The sequence below is a fragment of the Columba livia genome, chromosome Z (genome assembly GCF_036013475.1).
Source record: "Columba livia isolate bColLiv1 breed racing homer chromosome Z, bColLiv1.pat.W.v2, whole genome shotgun sequence".
In the NCBI taxonomy this organism is placed as follows: Eukaryota; Metazoa; Chordata; class Aves; order Columbiformes; family Columbidae; genus Columba; species Columba livia.
Window position 1 is genome coordinate 11816140 of NC_088642.1, and position 18471 is coordinate 11834610.

Below are 18471 nucleotides of genomic sequence, written 5' to 3' on the forward strand. Positions count from 1 at the left end.
CAATTGTGCAGCCCTACAACTAGAACCACAGTGCTGTTGTGCCTATCACCACCAATCCGGTGAGGCTGTAGAGAAGAAAAACTCCATGTTTAAAACTAAATGAGCAATACAATTGTCCAGAGACTGCCTGAAAAGTCTACATGTGTTGCCTCTCTCATTGATGTAGGCAAGAAGAATTGTGAATGGCAAGTATGGGCTGTCACCCAACAAGATGTTAATGGGTAGACCCAGGTGGCTGACTTTACCACCCTCGACTTTCACTCAGTCAACCTTGGAAATAACAGATAATGATAAGCCAGAAGGAAAATAAGATCATGGCCTAAAGAGGGAAAATAGTTATAAAAGTCAGAGGTAGGAACAGCTGATGAGACAGCACAGCCCATCAGCCCATGCGCTGACCGACCCTGAGCTCCTCAAAGTCACGAGCAGGAGCTCTGCAGCCCATCAGACGCCCCAGCACTACGACTCCTCCCTGCAACCCCCGCCGTCGCACAGGGAAAGGCAGCTCCCAGCTGCGGGAGGTGACACACGGCCATGGGCAGTCCAGGCTGACTGGTCCCACCACACTCCTCCCCGCAGGAGACCTGCACACGGTGCCAGGACTGGGGATAAGCCACAGCCACAGACACGTGTTGCAGGTGACCAAGCCTGGGCAGCAGGGAAACGTAGAAGCAAAAACGATAAACAAGGTGCTCTTTTTTCTCCTGCTGTCATGCACATGCAGGGTTGCAGCCCGGCTGGGACATCACCAAGCGGTGGAGGGTGACGTCAGCGAGCCACGGACTGTGACATCGCCGAGCCACGGACTGTGACATCGCCGAGCCACGGACTGTGACCTCGCATCCTCGCTGCTTATCTCCGGGCGCCGGCAGAGCCTGGCTCAGCCTGGCTCGTGCCTGGACTCCTGCCGAGCAGCCTGCGAGGCGTGGACGTCAGAGCGAGGCTTCTCCTGGTGCTGGGTGGTGCTTTGGGGGCTGCTGGTGGCAGCTCTCGCTCCCATCCCAGAGCCATCCCCCGTGTTTCCCCAGCCCTGCCTGCTTCAGGCAGCCGGGCACCGCGGCACACACTTGCAGCAGCGGAGGTGAGCTGTGCGGGAAACGTCCCCGGGCTGGCTGTGGGGTGGCCGATGGGGCTTGCGGAGCCGGCAGGGTGTCCTGCTCGAGTTGCCCGGGCATTCCTTGCTCCCTTTTCCTCCCCTGCACGGGACAGCCAAGGACCGTGGCCTCTCTCCTTTCGCAGTGCTCAAGCCCTTTGGCAGCACCGGGACCAGCCAGGGGAAGCAGCTGTTGCTCCTCAGCTCTCCCCAACCCGCTGCACAGCACGACCATGGCCAGCGAGACAGCGTGGACCTGCCCCATCTGCCGGGAAGCTCGCAAGGCCGTCACCTTCGTGCAGCCCTGCCGGCACCAGTTCTGCGTGGGCTGCATCCTGCGCTGGGCTAAGAGGACATCAACTTGCCCACTCTGCAGAGGCCAGATGGAGGAGATCGAGATCTCTGTGCAGGGAGATGACTGCCTGTGTGTCGGCATGTCCCCTGCACAGCCAGCCCTGGCCAGCACCCAGGCAAGCGCAGCTCCCAGCCGCCCGGTCAGCAGCAGCCACTCTGGCCCCGCGGCGTCCCCTCTGTTCTTTGTCATGGGGACGCCGTTCCCGGAAGAGCAGGGGGCTGTGGAGACGGAGGACACGGCGGCCGTGGACGGGCTCCTGCCCCAGGTCTGGGCAGGGCTTTTCCGGCAACACCAGCACCTCCTGGAGCCCGTGCTGCCCTGGCTCAGCCTGCAGCTGGACGCCATCTATGAGGAGCAGTGGTGGCTGGCGGTGGCAACGCAGAGGATGATCCTGTACGCCCTGTGCTGCCACGGGCTGGACGAGGAGGCCCTGGTCCAGTGCATGGAGCCCCAGCTCCAGGAAAATGCAGCACCGCTGGTGCGTGACCTCATCCAGGTCATCGTGGAGCGCTGCAGCGAGGACGCCTGGAGGCTGCTGTGCTCCTACGGGGCCGAGGAGGAGGACTACGGCCGCGCAACCAGCCCCAGCCCCAGCAGCTCCCACGTGGGGACTCCCGACCCCAGGCTGGCCCCCACCAGCCCTGCGGGCTCCGACGTGGAGGATGAAGCCAGCACGTCGGAGGCCGCCCTGCGCAGGGCTCCCAGCTGCCTTCCATCTGCGCCCGGGCCTGCGCAGCAGGAGCAGCCCCAGCAGGAGCCGGGGCAGGTGGCGCCTACAGGACCCTCTGCCCAGGGCTGCAGCCGCAGCCCCTCCGCTGCCGGCCAGGGCACGGACCCCTTGCCCAGGGGGCCCCGGCGCCCCCCAAAGAGGAGGAACCCCGGCCCCCAGGACTCTCCCCAGCCCCGCAAGAGGCCGTCGCGCCGGAGGCACTAGCGGGGTTCCAGCTTCCGTTAGTGGAAGAAAAAGCAAATAAACTTCTGTTTCCTTGACACAGTCTCTGGGTGCTGGTTTCTCCCCCTTCTCCTGGGGCCTTTCCCTGTCCCCGCGCCAACCGTGGCTGGCACCTGCCTGCTGGGGGGCACGGCCATGGGTCCCCACAGCCCCAGGGCCATGTGGGTGATGCCACCTCCCCAGGAAACCCTGATGCAGACATACACCTACAGTGAGGGCAGAACACGTGTGAAGTGCCTACAAACCCCATTACACGCACAGAGGAGCCACAGGGATGGTGAAATCTCTCTATCTCTCTCTTTTCTCTTTCCTTCCTTCCTTCCTTCCTTCCTTCCTTCCTTCCTTCCTTCCTTCCTTCCTTCCTTCCTTCCTTCCTTCCTTCCCTCCTTCCCTCCTTCCTTCCTTCCTTCCTTCCTTCCTTCCTTCCTTCCTTCCTTCCTTCCTTCCTTCCTTCCTTCCTTCCTTTCTCTCTTTCTCTCTCTCTCTCTCTCTCTTTCTTCCTTTTCATTTGCCAATTAGGCAAACTGCAAAATAAATGCCTTTTTTTAATGGATCCTAACTATTGTGTGTACTCTTTTCCAACCAAGGGGACTGAAGAACATGAGTCACCTCTGCCCCCACCCATACCTCTGCGCAGGACTTGACTCTGCACCACAAAGTTCATCTCCGGTTTGGGGTCCCTTGACTCCAAAACCTCCATCTGATGCTCCTTTTGGAATTTTATGATACGACAGGCTGATTTTAAACCACCAAAACGTCATGAATGATGATCAGGGAGGTGCAACGACGAGGGACGATCTGACACAGGGAAGCCATACCATAAATGCGAAAGACCCATTTAAAAATTCGCATGCTGCAAAGTGATGTGACAGAAGCAGCATACGTTTCTCCTTGTTCATAGTATGGAGCCCAGCAGAAAGAAAACGATCAAGCTGTTTCCTGGGGCTGCCATAGTTAGCCTCTGGATAAAAGACGGAAAGAGAAAACACCAGCAATTCTTTCCCTGTCAAAAGCTGATTTGCCACGCTGGAACTAGAGAGAAAGTCTGGATGCAAATCTCTGCCCCAGGCTTTGAATGTCTCTGTTTTCGGTGGTCGCTCTGAGTTTTTTGAGAGGCTCATCCAGGGCTGAAACAGACCCATGGCAGGTACCTGCTCCAGACAAATTCCCTGCCACATGGCACTGGCTCTTCTGATGCCCTTTGATGGAAAGCTCACACCCGCCTCCTCTTTTGGCCAGCTCGGGATTCTCTGGGTGCTGTCTTCTGACACAGAGGAGTCAATATCCCTTGTACACCTTGTAGGCTCGTCATAGGGAAATGAAGGACAGAAATGGAAAACAGCGTATGGAGTACACCTCCCATGTGTCACGGAAGCTGTAGAGCTCTGGGAGCCATCGCTTTGTGTGGTAGCTGTGCTTTCCTGGGGGTTGCCCACCAGCTCTTAAACATTTCTCCAAAAAGTCTTTCCGTAAAACAGCAGCCTATCAATATGTTAAATGAAAGTCTGAAAGCATGAACGCCTGAGGAAACGGTGTTAGGAAATGCTGGAGAAGATGAAGGCAGCATGTGCACGGCCCGCCTGCCAGCAGCATGGCTGGTACACAGAAGCCCTGTGGCCAAAGGCTATCCAAGGTGCCTTTGGTAAAAGAGAAACCCTTTTGCTCTGCTCAGCGGTGACAGGATCTTCGGTCCTGGGTCAGATCACAGAAGGAAATGCTGGTGATGTCACACAACTCCCCGTGACTTGCAGTCCCACTTGGTTTCTTCCTCAGCGCTGGATTAACACTCCTGAAATTGGCGGTCACTTGCATACGGATCACCACAGGCCTCAGAAAGTAAGGAATGTTTTTTCCAAAGCAGAGTTCTTTTTACAACAGATACAGGAGAAAAGACAGCGACTGTGCTGTCCACAAGGAACTTTCTTCTTCCTTCCCAGCTGGTTTTCTCTAGAGAAACACTGTGAAAAATGGCACCAAACTCGAAAGTGAGGAACAACAGAAAAAAAAGACAGAGGAGGAGAGCGAGCGAGCACTTGGAATTGCAAGTGGAAGCCCTCTTCGACTTTGTATTGTAAGGATAACTTTATTTGTATTGTAAGGATAACTCCTTCGTTTTGCTTGGTGAGCTTGTCATTTATCTCATGGCACTCAAACATCCCTGGCTTCAATGGATCTCACCTCGATTTGTACCCACACCGGCAAAGAGATCACAAATGCCCTGGACCCACCCTCCGTTAGGATGAATGGCAACTGCACCGTCTAGCAGTGGCAGCACCTAATTTTAAGGATTCTGCGTGCATCTTGAGGCAAGCCCAACATTCCCCAGATGACCCGCCTGAGCCTTTTACTTGATGTCTTTAATGACACCTCTGGGAAACCTTCTCCATAAAAGCAAGGAGCTGCTGAGGTGAAGAGGATGAGAGGTTTGGTTTGGTATGGGTGCAGCTGGCTGGGCATCCCTGCTCACACGGAGCCTTTGATCCGCAGTACCTTTCTGAATTTGCCAAGCCAGATAAACCACTCCTCAAATCCTACAAGCCCTGCCCTGATAGAGAGCACGGCCTCTGTGGTTTAGTCCTCTCTATCTATCAGCCTCCTTCTCTCTCTTTTTTTCCTTCTCCTCACATGTCTCATTCAAGAGCTCATTTCTCTGCAGCACATCCCAGGAAACACGCTTGCCCTTCCCAGATCTTCTACCAATCACAGAGAATTAAATCTCTCCTACACTTTCTTCTGCAAGTGTCCCCTGGGTGAGCCCATGATGTTTTAGTTTTCTGTTGCTGGAGATGTTGTGTTCCCAACACAACCGCACTTTTTAGGCAGAGGTTCTCCCGGGTCCGTTGTTCAACAGGCCAGAGAACCACGCTTCTCCTGAACTAAAAACTTTCCAGGGGTCCTTGGCCTGAAATTCTGCTTTTGTGCATCTCTTTCTGTTATCTGTCCATCCTCAAAATTGTCTTGGAAGGGCATGAGAGCAACAGAAGACTCTAATGAAGTTACTGAATTAAGGATTATGTCATTAAGAAGTTGGTGTTCCTGAAGATACAGCTAAGAGTGGACAAGGAAACTTAAAGGACTTCAAATAGGGTTTCTTTGGCTTTTCAAACAGTCCACACAAATGCAGGGTTTGTAGCGTTCATACGCGTTTTTATTAATTCAACCATTCTGTGGCTTTCCTTTCAGGAAAGGACCTGCATGCTGTCAGAGATGAAGGCGTCAGCGGTTGAAGCTTGCTTAGCACGGTACTCTTCCAATTCTGAAGTCTTCACGCAGTTAGGACAGCTTTTCAACTGAACAGTGTGAGGCAGAAGGAGAAGACAAGCACAGCTTCAATCCCAGCCCTGTGGGGACCAATTGTAAATTTGCAATTGGACTTTCTTCAGATGACCTAGATGCTGCTTTGTTATTTTAGAGACGTTCTCTGGACGGAGGCCTGTCCTTGTACACATGCAGATGGAACAACGGTTGCCAAAAAAGCCTGCAGAGAGAACACGTGCCTGGTTTAGTGTTCCCCTCCAGTCAGAGAGCACCAAGGCAACCCATCCCGCTTCTTTGTGAGAATGCAGAACAATTGTGCAGCCCTACAACTAGAACTACAGTGCTGTTGTGCCTATCACCACCAATCCGGTGAGGCTGCAGAGAAGAAAAATTCCCTGTTTAGAAACTAAAGGAGCAAGTCAAAGACACATGTTGCAGGTGAGCAAGCTTGGGCAGCAGGGAAACGTAGAAGCAAAAACGATAAACAAGGTGCTCTTTTTTCTCCTGCTGTCGTGCACATGCAGGGTTGCAGCCCGGCTGGGACATCACCAAGCGGTGGAGGGTGACGTCAGCGAGCCACGGACTGTGACATCGCCGAGCCACGGACTGTGACATCGCCGAGCCACGGACTGTGACCTCGCGTCCTCGCTGCTTATCTCCGGGCGCCGGCAGAGCCTGGCTCAGCCTGGCTCGTGCCTGGACTCCTGCCGAGCAGCCTGCGAGGCGTGGACGTCAGAGCGAGGCTTCTCCTGGTGCTGGGTGGTGCTTTGGGGGCTGCTGGTGGCAGCTCTCGCTCCCATCCCAGAGCCATCCCCCGTGTTTCCCCAGCCCTGCCTGCTTCAGGCAGCCGGGCACCGCGGCACACACTTGCAGCAGCGGAGGTGAGCTGTGCGGGAAACGTCCCCGGGCTGGCTGTGGGGTGGCCGATGGGGCTTGCGGAGCCGGCAGGGTGTCCTGCTCGAGTTGCCCGGGCATTCCTTGCTCCCTTTTCCTCCCCTGCACGGGACAGCCAAGGACCGTGGCCTCTCTCCTTTCGCAGTGCTCAAGCCCTTTGGCAGCACCGGGACCAGCCAGGGGAAGCAGCTGTTGCTCCTCAGCTCTCCCCAACCCGCTGCACAGCACAACCATGGCCAGCGAGACAGCGTGGACCTGCCCCATCTGCCGGGAAGCTCGCAAGGCCGTCACCTTCGTGCAGCCCTGCCGGCACCAGTTCTGCGTGGGCTGCATCCTGCGCTGGGCTAAGAGGACATCAACTTGCCCACTCTGCAGAGGCCAGATGGAGGAGATCGAGATCTCTGTGCAGGGAGATGACTGCCTGTGTGTCGGCATGTCCCCTGCACAGCCAGCCCTGGCCAGCACCCAGGCAAGCGCAGCTCCCAGCCGCCCGGTCAGCAGCAGCCGCTCTGGCCCCGCGGCGTCCCCTCTGTTCTTTGTCATGGGGACGCCGTTCCCGGAAGAGCAGGGGGCTGTGGAGACGGAGGACACGGCGGCCGTGGACGGGCTCCTGCCCCAGGTCTGGGCAGGGCTTTTCCGGCAACACCAGCACCTCCTGGAGCCCGTGCTGCCCTGGCTCAGCCTGCAGCTGGACGCCATCTATGAGGAGCAGTGGTGGCTGGCGGTGGCAACGCAGAGGATGATCCTGTACGCCCTGTGCTGCCACGGGCTGGACGAGGAGGCCCTGGTCCAGTGCATGGAGCCCCAGCTCCAGGAAAATGCAGCACCGCTGGTGCGTGACCTCATCCAGGTCATCGTGGAGCGCTGCAGCGAGGACGCCTGGAGGCTGCTGTGCTCCTACGGGGCCGAGGAGGAGGACTACGGCCGCGCAACCAGCCCCAGCCCCAGCAGCTCCCACGTGGGGACTCCCGACCCCAGGCTGGCCCCCACCAGCCCTGCGGGCTCCGACGTGGAGGATGAAGCCAGCACGTCGGAGGCCGCCCTGCGCAGGGCTCCCAGCTGCCTTCCATCTGCGCCCGGGCCTGCGCAGCAGGAGCAGCCCCAGCAGGAGCCGGGGCAGGTGGCGCCTACAGGACCCTCTGCCCAGGGCTGCAGCCGCAGCCCCTCCGCTGCCGGCCAGGGCACGGACCCCTTGCCCAGGGGGCCCCGGCGCCCCCCAAAGAGGAGGAACCCCGGCCCCCAGGACTCTCCCCAGCCCCGCAAGAGGCCGTCGCGCCGGAGGCACTAGCGGGGTTCCAGCTTCCGTTAGTGGAAGAAAAAGCAAATAAACTTCTGTTTCCTTGACACAGTCTCTGGGTGCTGCTTTCTCCCCCTTCTCCTGGGGCCTTTCCCTGTCCCCGCGCCAACCGTGGCTGGCACCTGCCTGCTGGGGGGCACGGCCATGGGTCCCCACAGCCCCAGGGCCATGTGGGTGGTGCCACCTCCCCAGGAAACCCTGATGCAGACACACACCTACAGCGAGGGCAGAGCAGGTGTGAAGTGCCTACAAACCCCATCACACACAGAGCAGAGCCACAGGGATGGTCAAATCTCTCTCGTTTCTTCCTTTCTTTCTTCCCTATAGTTCTACTTGTCTGCTTTCCTTTTCTTAAGTTATATAGTAACGTAAGATTGACAGACCCACACGTGCTGCAAACTCTATATGTTTACCAATTGAGTCTAAATGTTGTAATTCCTTCTGCCAGCAAGTCATTTGCCAATTGTGTCGAGCTGCAAAAATAAAAGCCTTTTGTCTATGGACCTCTGAGGAGTGTCTGACTCACCAGAAGGCTGTGCTGCCATCCAGAGACCTGGACAGGCTGGAGAGATGGGCAGGGAAAAATTTAATGAAATATAACAAGGGCAAGTGCAGAGTCTTACATCTGGGCAGGAACAAACCAAGGTTCCAGTACAAGTTGGGGAATGAGCTGTTGGAGAGCAGTGTAGATTGGACAGCAGGATGATCATGAGCCAGCACTGTGCCCTTGTGGCCAGGAAGGCCAATGGCATCCTGGGGTGTATTAGAAGGGGGGTGGTTAGTAGGTTGAGAGAGGTTCTCCTCCCTGTCTGCTCTGCCCTGGTGAGACCACATCTGGAATATTGTGTCCGTTTCTGGGCCCCTTAGTTCCAGAAGGACAGGGAACTGCTGGAGAGAGTCCAGCGCAGGTCAATGAAGATGATGGAGTGGAGCATCTCCCGTATGAGGAAAGGCTGAGGGAGCTGGGTCTCTTTAGCCTGAAGAAGAGGAGACTGAGAGGTGACCTTATTGTTTACAAATATATAAAGGGTGAGTGTCACTAGGACAGAGCCAGGCTCTTGTCAGTGACAACCAATGGTGGAACAAGGGGCAATGGGTTCAAACAGGATCACAAAAGGTTCCACTTAAATTTGAGAATAAACTTCTTCTCAGTGAGAATAACAGACACTGGAACAGGCTGCTGAGGAGGGTTGTGGAGTCTCCTCTGGAGACCTTCAGAACTCACCTGGACACATTCCTGTGTAACCTCCTCTTGGTGTTCCTGCGCCGGCAGCGGGATTGACATGATGATCTTTCTAGATCCCTTCCAATCCCTAACATTCTGTGGTTCTGTGATTCTATGACCACAAGTATTGTGTATACTATATCCTACCCAAAGGGACACACGAACATGAGTCACCTCTTCGCAACCCATACCTATGGGGAAACGTGACACACCTGCAAAAACATAAATAGCTTTACTGCACAAGAACCAGGTAGTATCTGCAAGAATGCTTCATGCAAATTCTTCTAAACTACCATTGCTGAGAAAACTCAGCTTAAGAAAAAGCTTTGAGAAACAGATTTTCCATAAAATGTTTCAGACTCAAGCACGGGCCATTGTGATGTGCTTTTTCAGAGTTGTCAGAGTGGGCCTCACCAAGATAAAGGAACCGATCGTGTGTCTGCAGTGAAACAGAAGTCACTGAACTTTATGTAAGTCTTGCATGGGTGAGGACTCCAGGACGTGGCCCCTGGTCCTTCAGACTGACTCCGTGTCAGCCATCGCAACCCGGCCAGGCAGAAAGGGTCCCAGGGCTGAGGGGACGATCCAAACTCTTTCGTTCCCAGGGAAGCCATGTGAGGAATGGGCCACACAACAGGCATGCTACACAAATCATCACGCTGTTCAGGACACCGTGTAAGTGATTGTGTAAGGAAATGCTCCAGACCACTTTCAGTTGCCTGCAGACAGTTCACCTATAGGGAAGATCACTGCACAGGGGTTGCATTTGGTCATTTGTTACTCACAAAAGTTAAACATCAACAAGAAGTTCAAAATCAAGCATGATTAAGAAAAAACTGATTCAAAGCCCTTAGTATGAATCTTCTGGCATTTGGGAAAGATGTCTTTAGTCACTGTGCTTGGCCTTTAAGGTCTTAATGGAGTGTGCTGGTGTAAAGTTAGAATATGCCCACCAATTCTGCCATTGTTAACTGTGCCTAATTTACGGAGACTGCTCTATGAGAGTTCCATTAAATTGCAGGATGAGAGCATCTGCCCTTTGATTTGATGGCTGCATACAACTGAAATGCCTCAGGACTGGGATGCAAGCAAAGCAAATGGTTTGGAAATGTGGCCCTGGAGAGAAAGGGGACTCTGCACATATGGCATCTTACTCTTCATCAAGTGTTAATCATGGGCTCATCAGTTGTACTGCCGCCATCACGGACACCTGTTGTTTTTACTGTATTCTGCCAGTTTTACTCACTCCATTGGTAGAACAGACCTGAAGAAGAGCTGAGAAGGAGCACAACTTCTGAGAAAGTCCCAGAGAGCAAGATGCTCCAATTCCACCATGGCACACTGAAGTTTAATAGACATCTTCTTTGAAAATCTAATCAGAAATGCTGCACATAATTCCAATGCAGAAGCTCTTTCCTGCTGGCAAAGATACACAAATGAGGGAGACACCAACCCTCTGGTTTTTATGGAAAACAAGTTATTCGCAAGCTTTTAAAACTGTTTTTGTGCACAAAGACAACACTGATAGAGAGAGAAACTGGTGAATTTCATACATCCTTTTTAGAACCCTGAGCTTGGAGACTGAGCTTAAGTGACTGGAAGGCTAAAGCCACAAAAGAGGTGGCAGCCACAATCAGCTGCAGTTCCAGAATGAGGAAACAGGGTCCCTTACACTATTGTCACTGCAGTTCCTCTTGCTGATACTGTAGTCCATTTATAAACTTTCTGGATCTGGAATCAATTCAGATTATCAACAGGCTGAGGCTCAGTCTGCTTTACCTTTCTGTTAACAACTACTTTACTCCTGTGAGCTGTCCTACAGGGAACAGCTCAGATAGACAGACCTTCATTCAAGCACGTCACAAATTCCATTCTTAGAAGCTCTCCGGCAAAAACACCTCAAGTCCATTCATTGCTCATCTTCAAGAGAGCTGATAAAAGTATCTGGTCCAAAGGAAACCCCTCACTTGTTTCCAAAAGATTTGCACTAGTTCAGGGCAACAGACACTGTTCTCTGTCCCTTGGAGCCTTCTCCAGAGTTGGATGCCCCATTATGGAACCTTATTCTAACAAGACGGAGCCAAAGAAATGTCCAGAGAAATGCACTGGACCCCTGTTGCCCTGTAAAGGTTGTGACGAAAACAGTCTCTGACTGGTGGAACATCTTCAGTGAATATAACTGGATTCTTTGGGATTACAAACATTTTTTCATCAGAGAAGTGTTTTCTGTACTTAGGTAAGTTGCGGTCAACTTTCCAAAGGGATGCTCAGAGTCAGAAGAGAGCCGACAACCCATGAAGCCAATCCTGCATGTTTCTCATATACTGCAGGATCAATTTTCAATCGCAAATCCACTCCTGCAAAAACTCCACCAACAAATCCATTAACTACACAGAGTATTCGTCTGCTTAGGTTGACCGCAAAAAATGGGCTTCCTTGTTAGAAAACATCAGTGCTGGTGAGAAAAAGTAAACAAAACCCAAAACAAACCAAACCAAAAAAACAAAACAACAACAAACAAACAAAAAAAAAAAACAACTAAACAAACCCCACTGATTAATTTTATAAAGAATTTTGTTCTTCAGTGTTTGAGGTCAGTTGAGGGTGGCAATTAAGTATCTCTCACAGTAATCACTGTCTATTGCAGAAAACGCCTTCATGATGCTGTGCCCAAGGTATCTGTTTTGCAGTTTTCCACTTCTTCTCAGCCTCAAATTCCTGCTAAACAAGTTTATGATTGGATATTGAATTTTCCCACTGCGATATTGTAAGTAACAGATTGCAACAGATTAGCAAATGCTATTCCAGCTGCTGAGATATAAAGTGGACATTCATACTATAGGCAAATTGAGTGGAAATTTCAGCTAAATACAGATAAATTAGTGGGAAATATCATCCAAAGGCTCGGGGTTTAGTGATATGAATTTCTCCAGCTGAAGCATCTCACCCTATCACAGAACCGCAGAATGTCAGGGATTGGAAGGGACCTTGAAAGATCATCCAGTACTAATCCCCCACCGGAGCAGGAACACCCAGATGAGTTTACACAGGAAGGTGTCCAGGCGGATTTTCAATGTCTGCAGAGTAGGAAACTCCACAACCCCCCTGGGCAGCCTGTTCCAGTGTCGGTCACCCTCACTGTGAAGAAGTTTCTTCTCATATTTCAATGGAACCTCCTGTGTTCCAGTTTGTACCCATTGCCCCTTGTCCTATCATTGGTTGTCACCCAGAAGAGCCTGGCTCCATCCTCCTGACACTCAGCCTTTACATATTTATAAAAATAAATGAGGTCACCTCTCAGACTCCTCTTCTCCAAGTTAAAGAGCCTCAGCCACCTCAGCCTTTCCTCATAAGGGAGATGCTCCACTCCCTTCATCATCTTCATTGCCCTGTGCTGGACTCTCTCCAGCAGTTCCCTGTCCTTCTGGAACTGAGGGGCCCAGAACTGGTCACAATATTCCAAATGTGGTCTCACCAGGGCAGAGTAGAGGGGGAGGAGAACCTCTCTGACCTACTAACCTCCCTCCCTCGTAATACACCCCAGGTACCATTGGCCTTCCTGGCCACAAGGGCACAGTGGTGGCTCATGGACATCCTGCTGCCCAGAAGGACCCCCAGGTCCCTTTCCCCTATCCCTGAAAACACTTTTAAACTTGAAACTAATTAGGGAGCTGTGAGCCACATGCCTCCTTACAGCAACTGCCCAATTTATGAAATAACACAGTCGCTAGAACCAGAAAGCAAAAGGAAATGTTAATTTGATTTCTGCCTCTTGCACAAAGCAACACTGATTCATTCATCCTTGTTCATACATTCCCCTTCTTTCCTTATAGTGGTTCCCTCAGGCACATGCAAGACTCAGGGAGACTTGTAATGTTATTGTAACTACACACAGATGTGACCAGTTAGCAAAACAAAAGGGAAATTGCTGCAGTGAAATGGAGGGCCTCATCCTGAAAGCCTGAGTCATGCAAGATCTCTTACCACTGAACTCCTACGAGGTTATTAATCATCACAGTCTTCTTGTTTGGGCTGTGCTACAATACAAAACCTTAGAGTAACAGCAGGAATTCCGTCACTTCTGCCTTCTGAGGTGGGCAATTCCCACTCACAGCCTGTCCAGAAGAGCGTGGAAGGAAGCATCCATGACTTGGATTTACAGCCCCTCCCTTGACTGTGAAATAAATAACTCAGGCTTGGATTTGTCATTGTGATAAGAACCAGTGACAGACTGCAATAGCCTTTTGTAAGCCAATGCTGAAGAGCAGAAGGTTGCAGTAGCCTTTCTGGACGACAGGAGGGAAAGAGACGGGTGGACTGCAGGGAAAAGTGATGTCCTGTTGAAATAACTGTTATTACTGTAACCAGAAAAAGAAAACAAATAGAGTGATTCACCAGTTCTCTTGTCAATGACAGCGGGTGCATATGGACGCAGCTGTGTTGTCCTTTGTTTCTCAGGTACGCAGTGCTATTTAAACCTATATGTTTTCTTCCGATGCTACAGATATCACTGCTGTGCTCATTCACAAATGGAAATCCAAAACATCCCTTCTTGCCTCTGTTCTGCTGCACTCCATAGCAACAGAGCATCCCTGCACTTGGCCAGCCTCGTCAGGGAGGTAAGTGGCAACCAACAGCTACACAAGCGTATGTATGGATCAAGGGTAGGATGGCAGTGAAATGGTCAAAAATCCTGACACGCCCGCAAGGCAGGTAACCAGGACACGCCGTCAGGTCAGCAGCAGTGGCCCTCGACCTGTGATGTTAACACTCCCAGAAGCAAAGTGCTGCTTGGTCCATGCTGAGGGGATTTCACACCCTCTCGTCCATTTTCTCCCAGCTGAGATCCACACTGGCATTTCACCTGTTGAAAGAGATGCAGCAGTCACATCTCAGTTCCACTCTCCAGTGACATCATTTGATCCCTTTGGGTGTGTTATTTCTCAGGCCTCATTCCTCTCATCCTACAAACACCATCGTATAAAATCATGATGATCCCTTCATCCCCCCACATCAAATCTCCAAACAGGGGCACACACCAGGAATTCCTCTTTTCTCCCTCTTTGCCTTCAGGCTACTTATTTCTTCCTGCCATTGTCTTTAGGTTTTATACTCCCAGGGCAGCCCTTGCACCCTCTCCTTTATCCCCAGCTCCTGTTGCATTACTGCCCTCCAGACTTGCTCTGTTTTCCACTGCAATCAACACTCTCTTCCCTGTACACCCATGCTTCCCTACCTCATGCTTTCCTACAGCCCTCTCTGCTTCTCGCTGCATCCCGTGAAGTCTCTTTCCCCAAGGCTCTGCCTTTGTTTCCTCTTTCTCCTTCGACACTCTTTTCTCCTCCCCTGGTAGCCGCCTCTGCCCAAGGCAAAGGTTCAGGAGGCAAAGGCAGTGCGGGCACCCCACCATTCTCCCGCACAAACTGCAGGGTCTGGACCCTGGGAAAGACACAAGACAGATATGTCTGCCAGGCACCTAAAAACAAAGTTAATGCTAATGCCATAATCTCCCTGCAGTTCCAGCACATAAGCTGTGTAAGGCTTTCAACACCATGGAAACCAATACCATTGTAAAAACAGGAAAGAAATGAAGACACAGGGTAAGACTGAGCTGTAGCACCTGCAGGGAGGTTAAGATTCCAGAGCCCAAACACAGGCAGGTTTTCCAGCATTTTTGACATAAAAGAGCACCCAAAATCCCATGCAAAGCAGGGAGACCTGAGGGAAGACTGAGAGGGGCTCATGTTCTTCTCAGGCAGCAGCACCAGCCCACGCAGGATAACCCAGGGCATCCCAAACGCCATCAAGATCCTGTGCTTAGAACCTGAAGCCCTCGATGGGTTTCCTCCTAAAGCATCTGCCTCTGGTTCAGCAATTTCTTTTTAAGTTTAACATCATGCCGCTCTTAAACACCTCACAGAAAAAATACAAACAACTGGTGCTGTACCAGGTGATCTCCAGAGCCTCCCCCCAACCTCAGCCATTCTGTGATTCTGCCATTCAAAGTCCACTCGTGAAAAGGCTGAGTAGCTCATTTGCTCAAAGGTATGAGAGAGCAGGTTCCCGGATAAAATTCACACAGGTAAAATACTGACACGTGGCAGGAGTTCTCATATTTTTGAATAAAAGGCATCACATTTACAAAAGAAGGCCCCTTCACTTAAATAAAAGAAAATCAAGCCAAGCAAAACAAAACAGAACACAATTCTTAGTACTCCTCTGCATTTGTTCTTGCAAGTTATGGATTAATAGAGATCTGTTCTCAATGTCTGTAAAATTGGCCTGAAGAGGCCATTCACAGGCTGAACAGTAACACTATTCTTGGACCTCCTCCATGTGAGAGAGAATTGCCCTAAACTGCCAAAGGCAGCCCAGCCAAGTCTAGTCTAGCCATTATTTGCCTAAATTCCTGACCAGTTCTCATGTTCCCCGGACTCTACATAGGATGTGGAAATTGGGACCCAGTCAGGTACAGACTGATCAGCAAGAAATCATTCCTGAGCAAGGGACTCCTCCAGGAAAGCACTTCTTGTGACTACTCCCATGACTCATCTTGTTATTGCACCGTAGTGAAATTGAGATTCCCTGTGTTTCAGTGCTGGACTGATGTCTCAGGGATTACTGATAAAAAAAAAGCTTTGCTTGGTAGAAAAATACTCTCTCCTGGTATGCCTGTTTAAGTGTTTCCACACAGATGGATGATAGGTGTGGAAGGAAATACACATCCCCAGTGTTCTTTCTGCACAAAGAGAAACAAAATGGTACCTTAAAGACAAGGGAAAACTTGTGCAGGTGCAGCTCCCACAGCACTTCTCAATCTGTATCCTCCTGGGTCAGACTGCATTTGGGGCTTCTCTATGTGGCCTGCTAGGAGTTGAACCGTCTGCACAGTCATTGTTTCCTTGTCTTGCGGAGAAAGCAATTTTAGATCAGATCCACGTCCCCAGAGTCGTGCTGAGGGTAGATGGCAAGTGCTGAACAGGAAGGGACAGAATATGGTTGCAGAAAGTCAGCAACGTCATTCTACTTGTCTGCCTACCCAGCAAGGCCTGCCACAGTGAAAAACTCTCTCACTCAGCAACATGGGTGCAGGATGGACACCTGACCTGAACTCTGCTCAGAGAAACTGGTGTGAACTTGCAGTCCACAGCACACGGCTGCACATCGATCTCCAAAGGTTCTGCAACGAAAAAGCAAAACAGAGTTGCCCTACTTGTATCAGAAGGAAGCAATTCTGTGTAGAAGCGGGAAACTACCCACTTTTCCTTCCCACAGCTGAAGGCCAATCGTGTCTGGGATTTCAGTGCTCAGAGCGACTCTGTCTGGCTTGAGAGCACAGGATAGATGCTGCAGGCTGTACACACCAAAACTAGGGAATGGCCCTCTAAACATCCAGAATGGTTGCTCCTGCTCCCCAGAAACCAATTGTCACCCTGTGTGTTCCTCCCACAAAACATTCCTGACCTAGACGAGCGTTCAGGAGCGGAGCACATGAGGTTCTTCCTAAACAAATTGTAGGGGAGGGTCACGTAGTTCCAACAGAAGGACACAGGCTAGGGAGGAGGGCAACTGAATCTCAGTTCCTCTCCAGATAAGGATCATGAGAACGCACTGTGAAATTCAGAAGCAATAAACGTGAAACCAGTGGAATGGAATACATCCACTGTGTTTGTCTACACAAGGCACCATTCGGCAGCAGAACTCTCCTGGGAACTGCAGAAAATTATTTCATGATAAAGAAAGTGTATCATAAAGACACATAAAAAATTTGCATGGAGCATAAATCCCATCTTTCAGAGCACAAAGACAACATTCAATTGATAGGGGTGACAAAAACTTTCTCCAGGGTATTTTTTCACACAGTTGTACTCTACATGGGTTTTCACACCTCCTTCTGCAGTGTCTGGTCCAGGCCACTGAAGGAGACTGGCAAGGTGAACCATTGATTTTCTACATATCTGTACGAAGAAAGCATTTGAAAAACTGGCTTAAGGAGAGAAGCCAGAGAGTGGTAGTCAATGGTGTGGAGTCTAGTTGGAGGCCAGTATCTAGTGGAGTGCCTCAGGGGTCAGTACTGGGGCCAGTATTATTCAATATATTCATTAACGATTTAGACAAGGGAATAGAGTGCACTATCAGCAAGTTTGCTGATGACACCAAGCTGGGAGGTGTGGCTGACAGGCCAGAAGGCTGTGCTGCCATCCAGCGGGACCTGGACAGGCTGGAGAGTTGGACGGGGAATAACCTAATTAAATTTAACAAGGGAAAGTGTAGAGTCCTGCATCTGGGCAGGAACAACCCCAGGTTCCAGTATAAGTTGAGGAACAACCTATTAGGGAGCAACACAAAGGAACGGGACCTGGGGGTCCTGGTGGACAGCAGGATGACCATGAGCCAGCACTGTGCCCTTGTGGCCAGGAAGGCCAATGGCATCCTGGGGTGTATTACAAGTGGGGTGGTTAGCAGATCGAGAGAGGTTCTCCTTCCCCTCTACTTCATCCTGGTGAGACCCCATCTGGAGTGTTTTGTCCAATTCTGGGCCCCTCAGTTCCAGAAGGACAGGGAACTGCTGGAGAGGGTCCAGCGTAGGGCAACAAAGATGATTAAGGGAGTGGAGCATCTCCCATGTGAGGAAAGGCTGAGGGAGCTGGGTCTCTTTAGTTTGGAGAAGAGGAGACTGAGGGGTGACCTTATTAATGCTTATAAATATAGAAAGGGTGAGTGCCACAAGGACGGAGACAAGCTCTTCTCGGTAGCAAACAATGACAGGATAAGGGGTAATGGGATCAAGCTGGAACACAAGAGGTTCCACTTAAATTTGAGAAGAAACTTCTTCTCGGTGAGGGTGACAGACACTGGAACAGGCTGCCCAGGGGGGTTGTGGAGTCTCCTTCTCTGGAGATGTTGAAAACCCGCCTGGACATGTTCCTGTGCGACCTCACCTAGATGTTCCTGCTCCAGCAGGGGGATTGGACTAGATGATCTTTTGAGGTCCCTTCCAATCCCAAACATACTGTGATACTGTGAAACTGGGGACCTGGTCTCAAGTCAGTTCAGGTCTTTGAATGTGCTAGCAGTGAGTTTGTCCAGCAACTGCACAAGGCCTCCCAGACCAAAGGCTGCGATTGCACAAGAAATTCCCATTCAAGATTGTGTTACGTTGGTTTTGCTGCTGCTAACAATCAAGCAGTCAGGCTAGTGCTGACATGGGTGTTTCTATTTACTAGACTAGGACTGATTTTTAACGAGCCATTTCTCGAAAGAGAAGTGCACAGGTCTTCCTGGACTGCGTGACTTCTTTGTCATTTCACAATAAGCTGATTGGATTATGAATAGTTTGCATAGGAAAAGGGGCAGAACAGATGGCACATGAAAATTGGTATCATATCATACCGAC

At 51.2% G+C, this 18471-nt stretch overlaps 2 protein-coding genes and 1 long non-coding RNA gene across 3 annotated transcripts; 2 read left to right on the forward strand and 1 right to left on the reverse strand.

Annotated features, from left to right (window-relative positions):
* Positions 1-730: 730 nt before the first annotated feature.
* LOC110356681 (Trans-acting transcriptional protein ICP0) lies at positions 731-2418 on the forward strand. The gene is made up of 2 exons (XM_021283623.2): positions 731-1081; positions 1240-2418. Exon 2 carries the CDS (start codon positions 1327-1329, stop codon positions 2380-2382), a length of 1056 nt encoding a protein of 351 aa, XP_021139298.2. The 5' UTR covers positions 731-1081; positions 1240-1326; the 3' UTR covers positions 2383-2418.
* A 3799-nt stretch (positions 2419-6217) lies between these two features.
* On the forward strand, positions 6218-8217 carry LOC135577358 (uncharacterized). The gene is made up of 2 exons (XM_065046637.1): positions 6218-6539; positions 6698-8217. Exon 2 carries the CDS (start codon positions 6785-6787, stop codon positions 7838-7840), a length of 1056 nt encoding a protein of 351 aa, XP_064902709.1. The 5' UTR covers positions 6218-6539; positions 6698-6784; the 3' UTR covers positions 7841-8217.
* A 4597-nt stretch (positions 8218-12814) lies between these two features.
* Positions 12815-16979, reverse strand: LOC135577359 (uncharacterized). The gene is made up of 2 exons (XR_010469102.1): positions 15840-16979; positions 12815-13938 (listed from the first exon to the last, which is right to left on the reverse strand). It is a non-coding gene; the product is annotated as an uncharacterized LOC135577359 (long non-coding RNA).
* Positions 16980-18471: the final 1492 nt, after the last annotated feature.

Coding starts and splice junctions, on each gene's coding strand:
- LOC110356681 (XM_021283623.2), top strand. CDS start 1,327: ATGGCCAGCGAGACAGCGTGGACCTGCCCCATCTGCCGGGAAGCTCGC.
- LOC135577358 (XM_065046637.1), top strand. CDS start 6,785: ATGGCCAGCGAGACAGCGTGGACCTGCCCCATCTGCCGGGAAGCTCGC.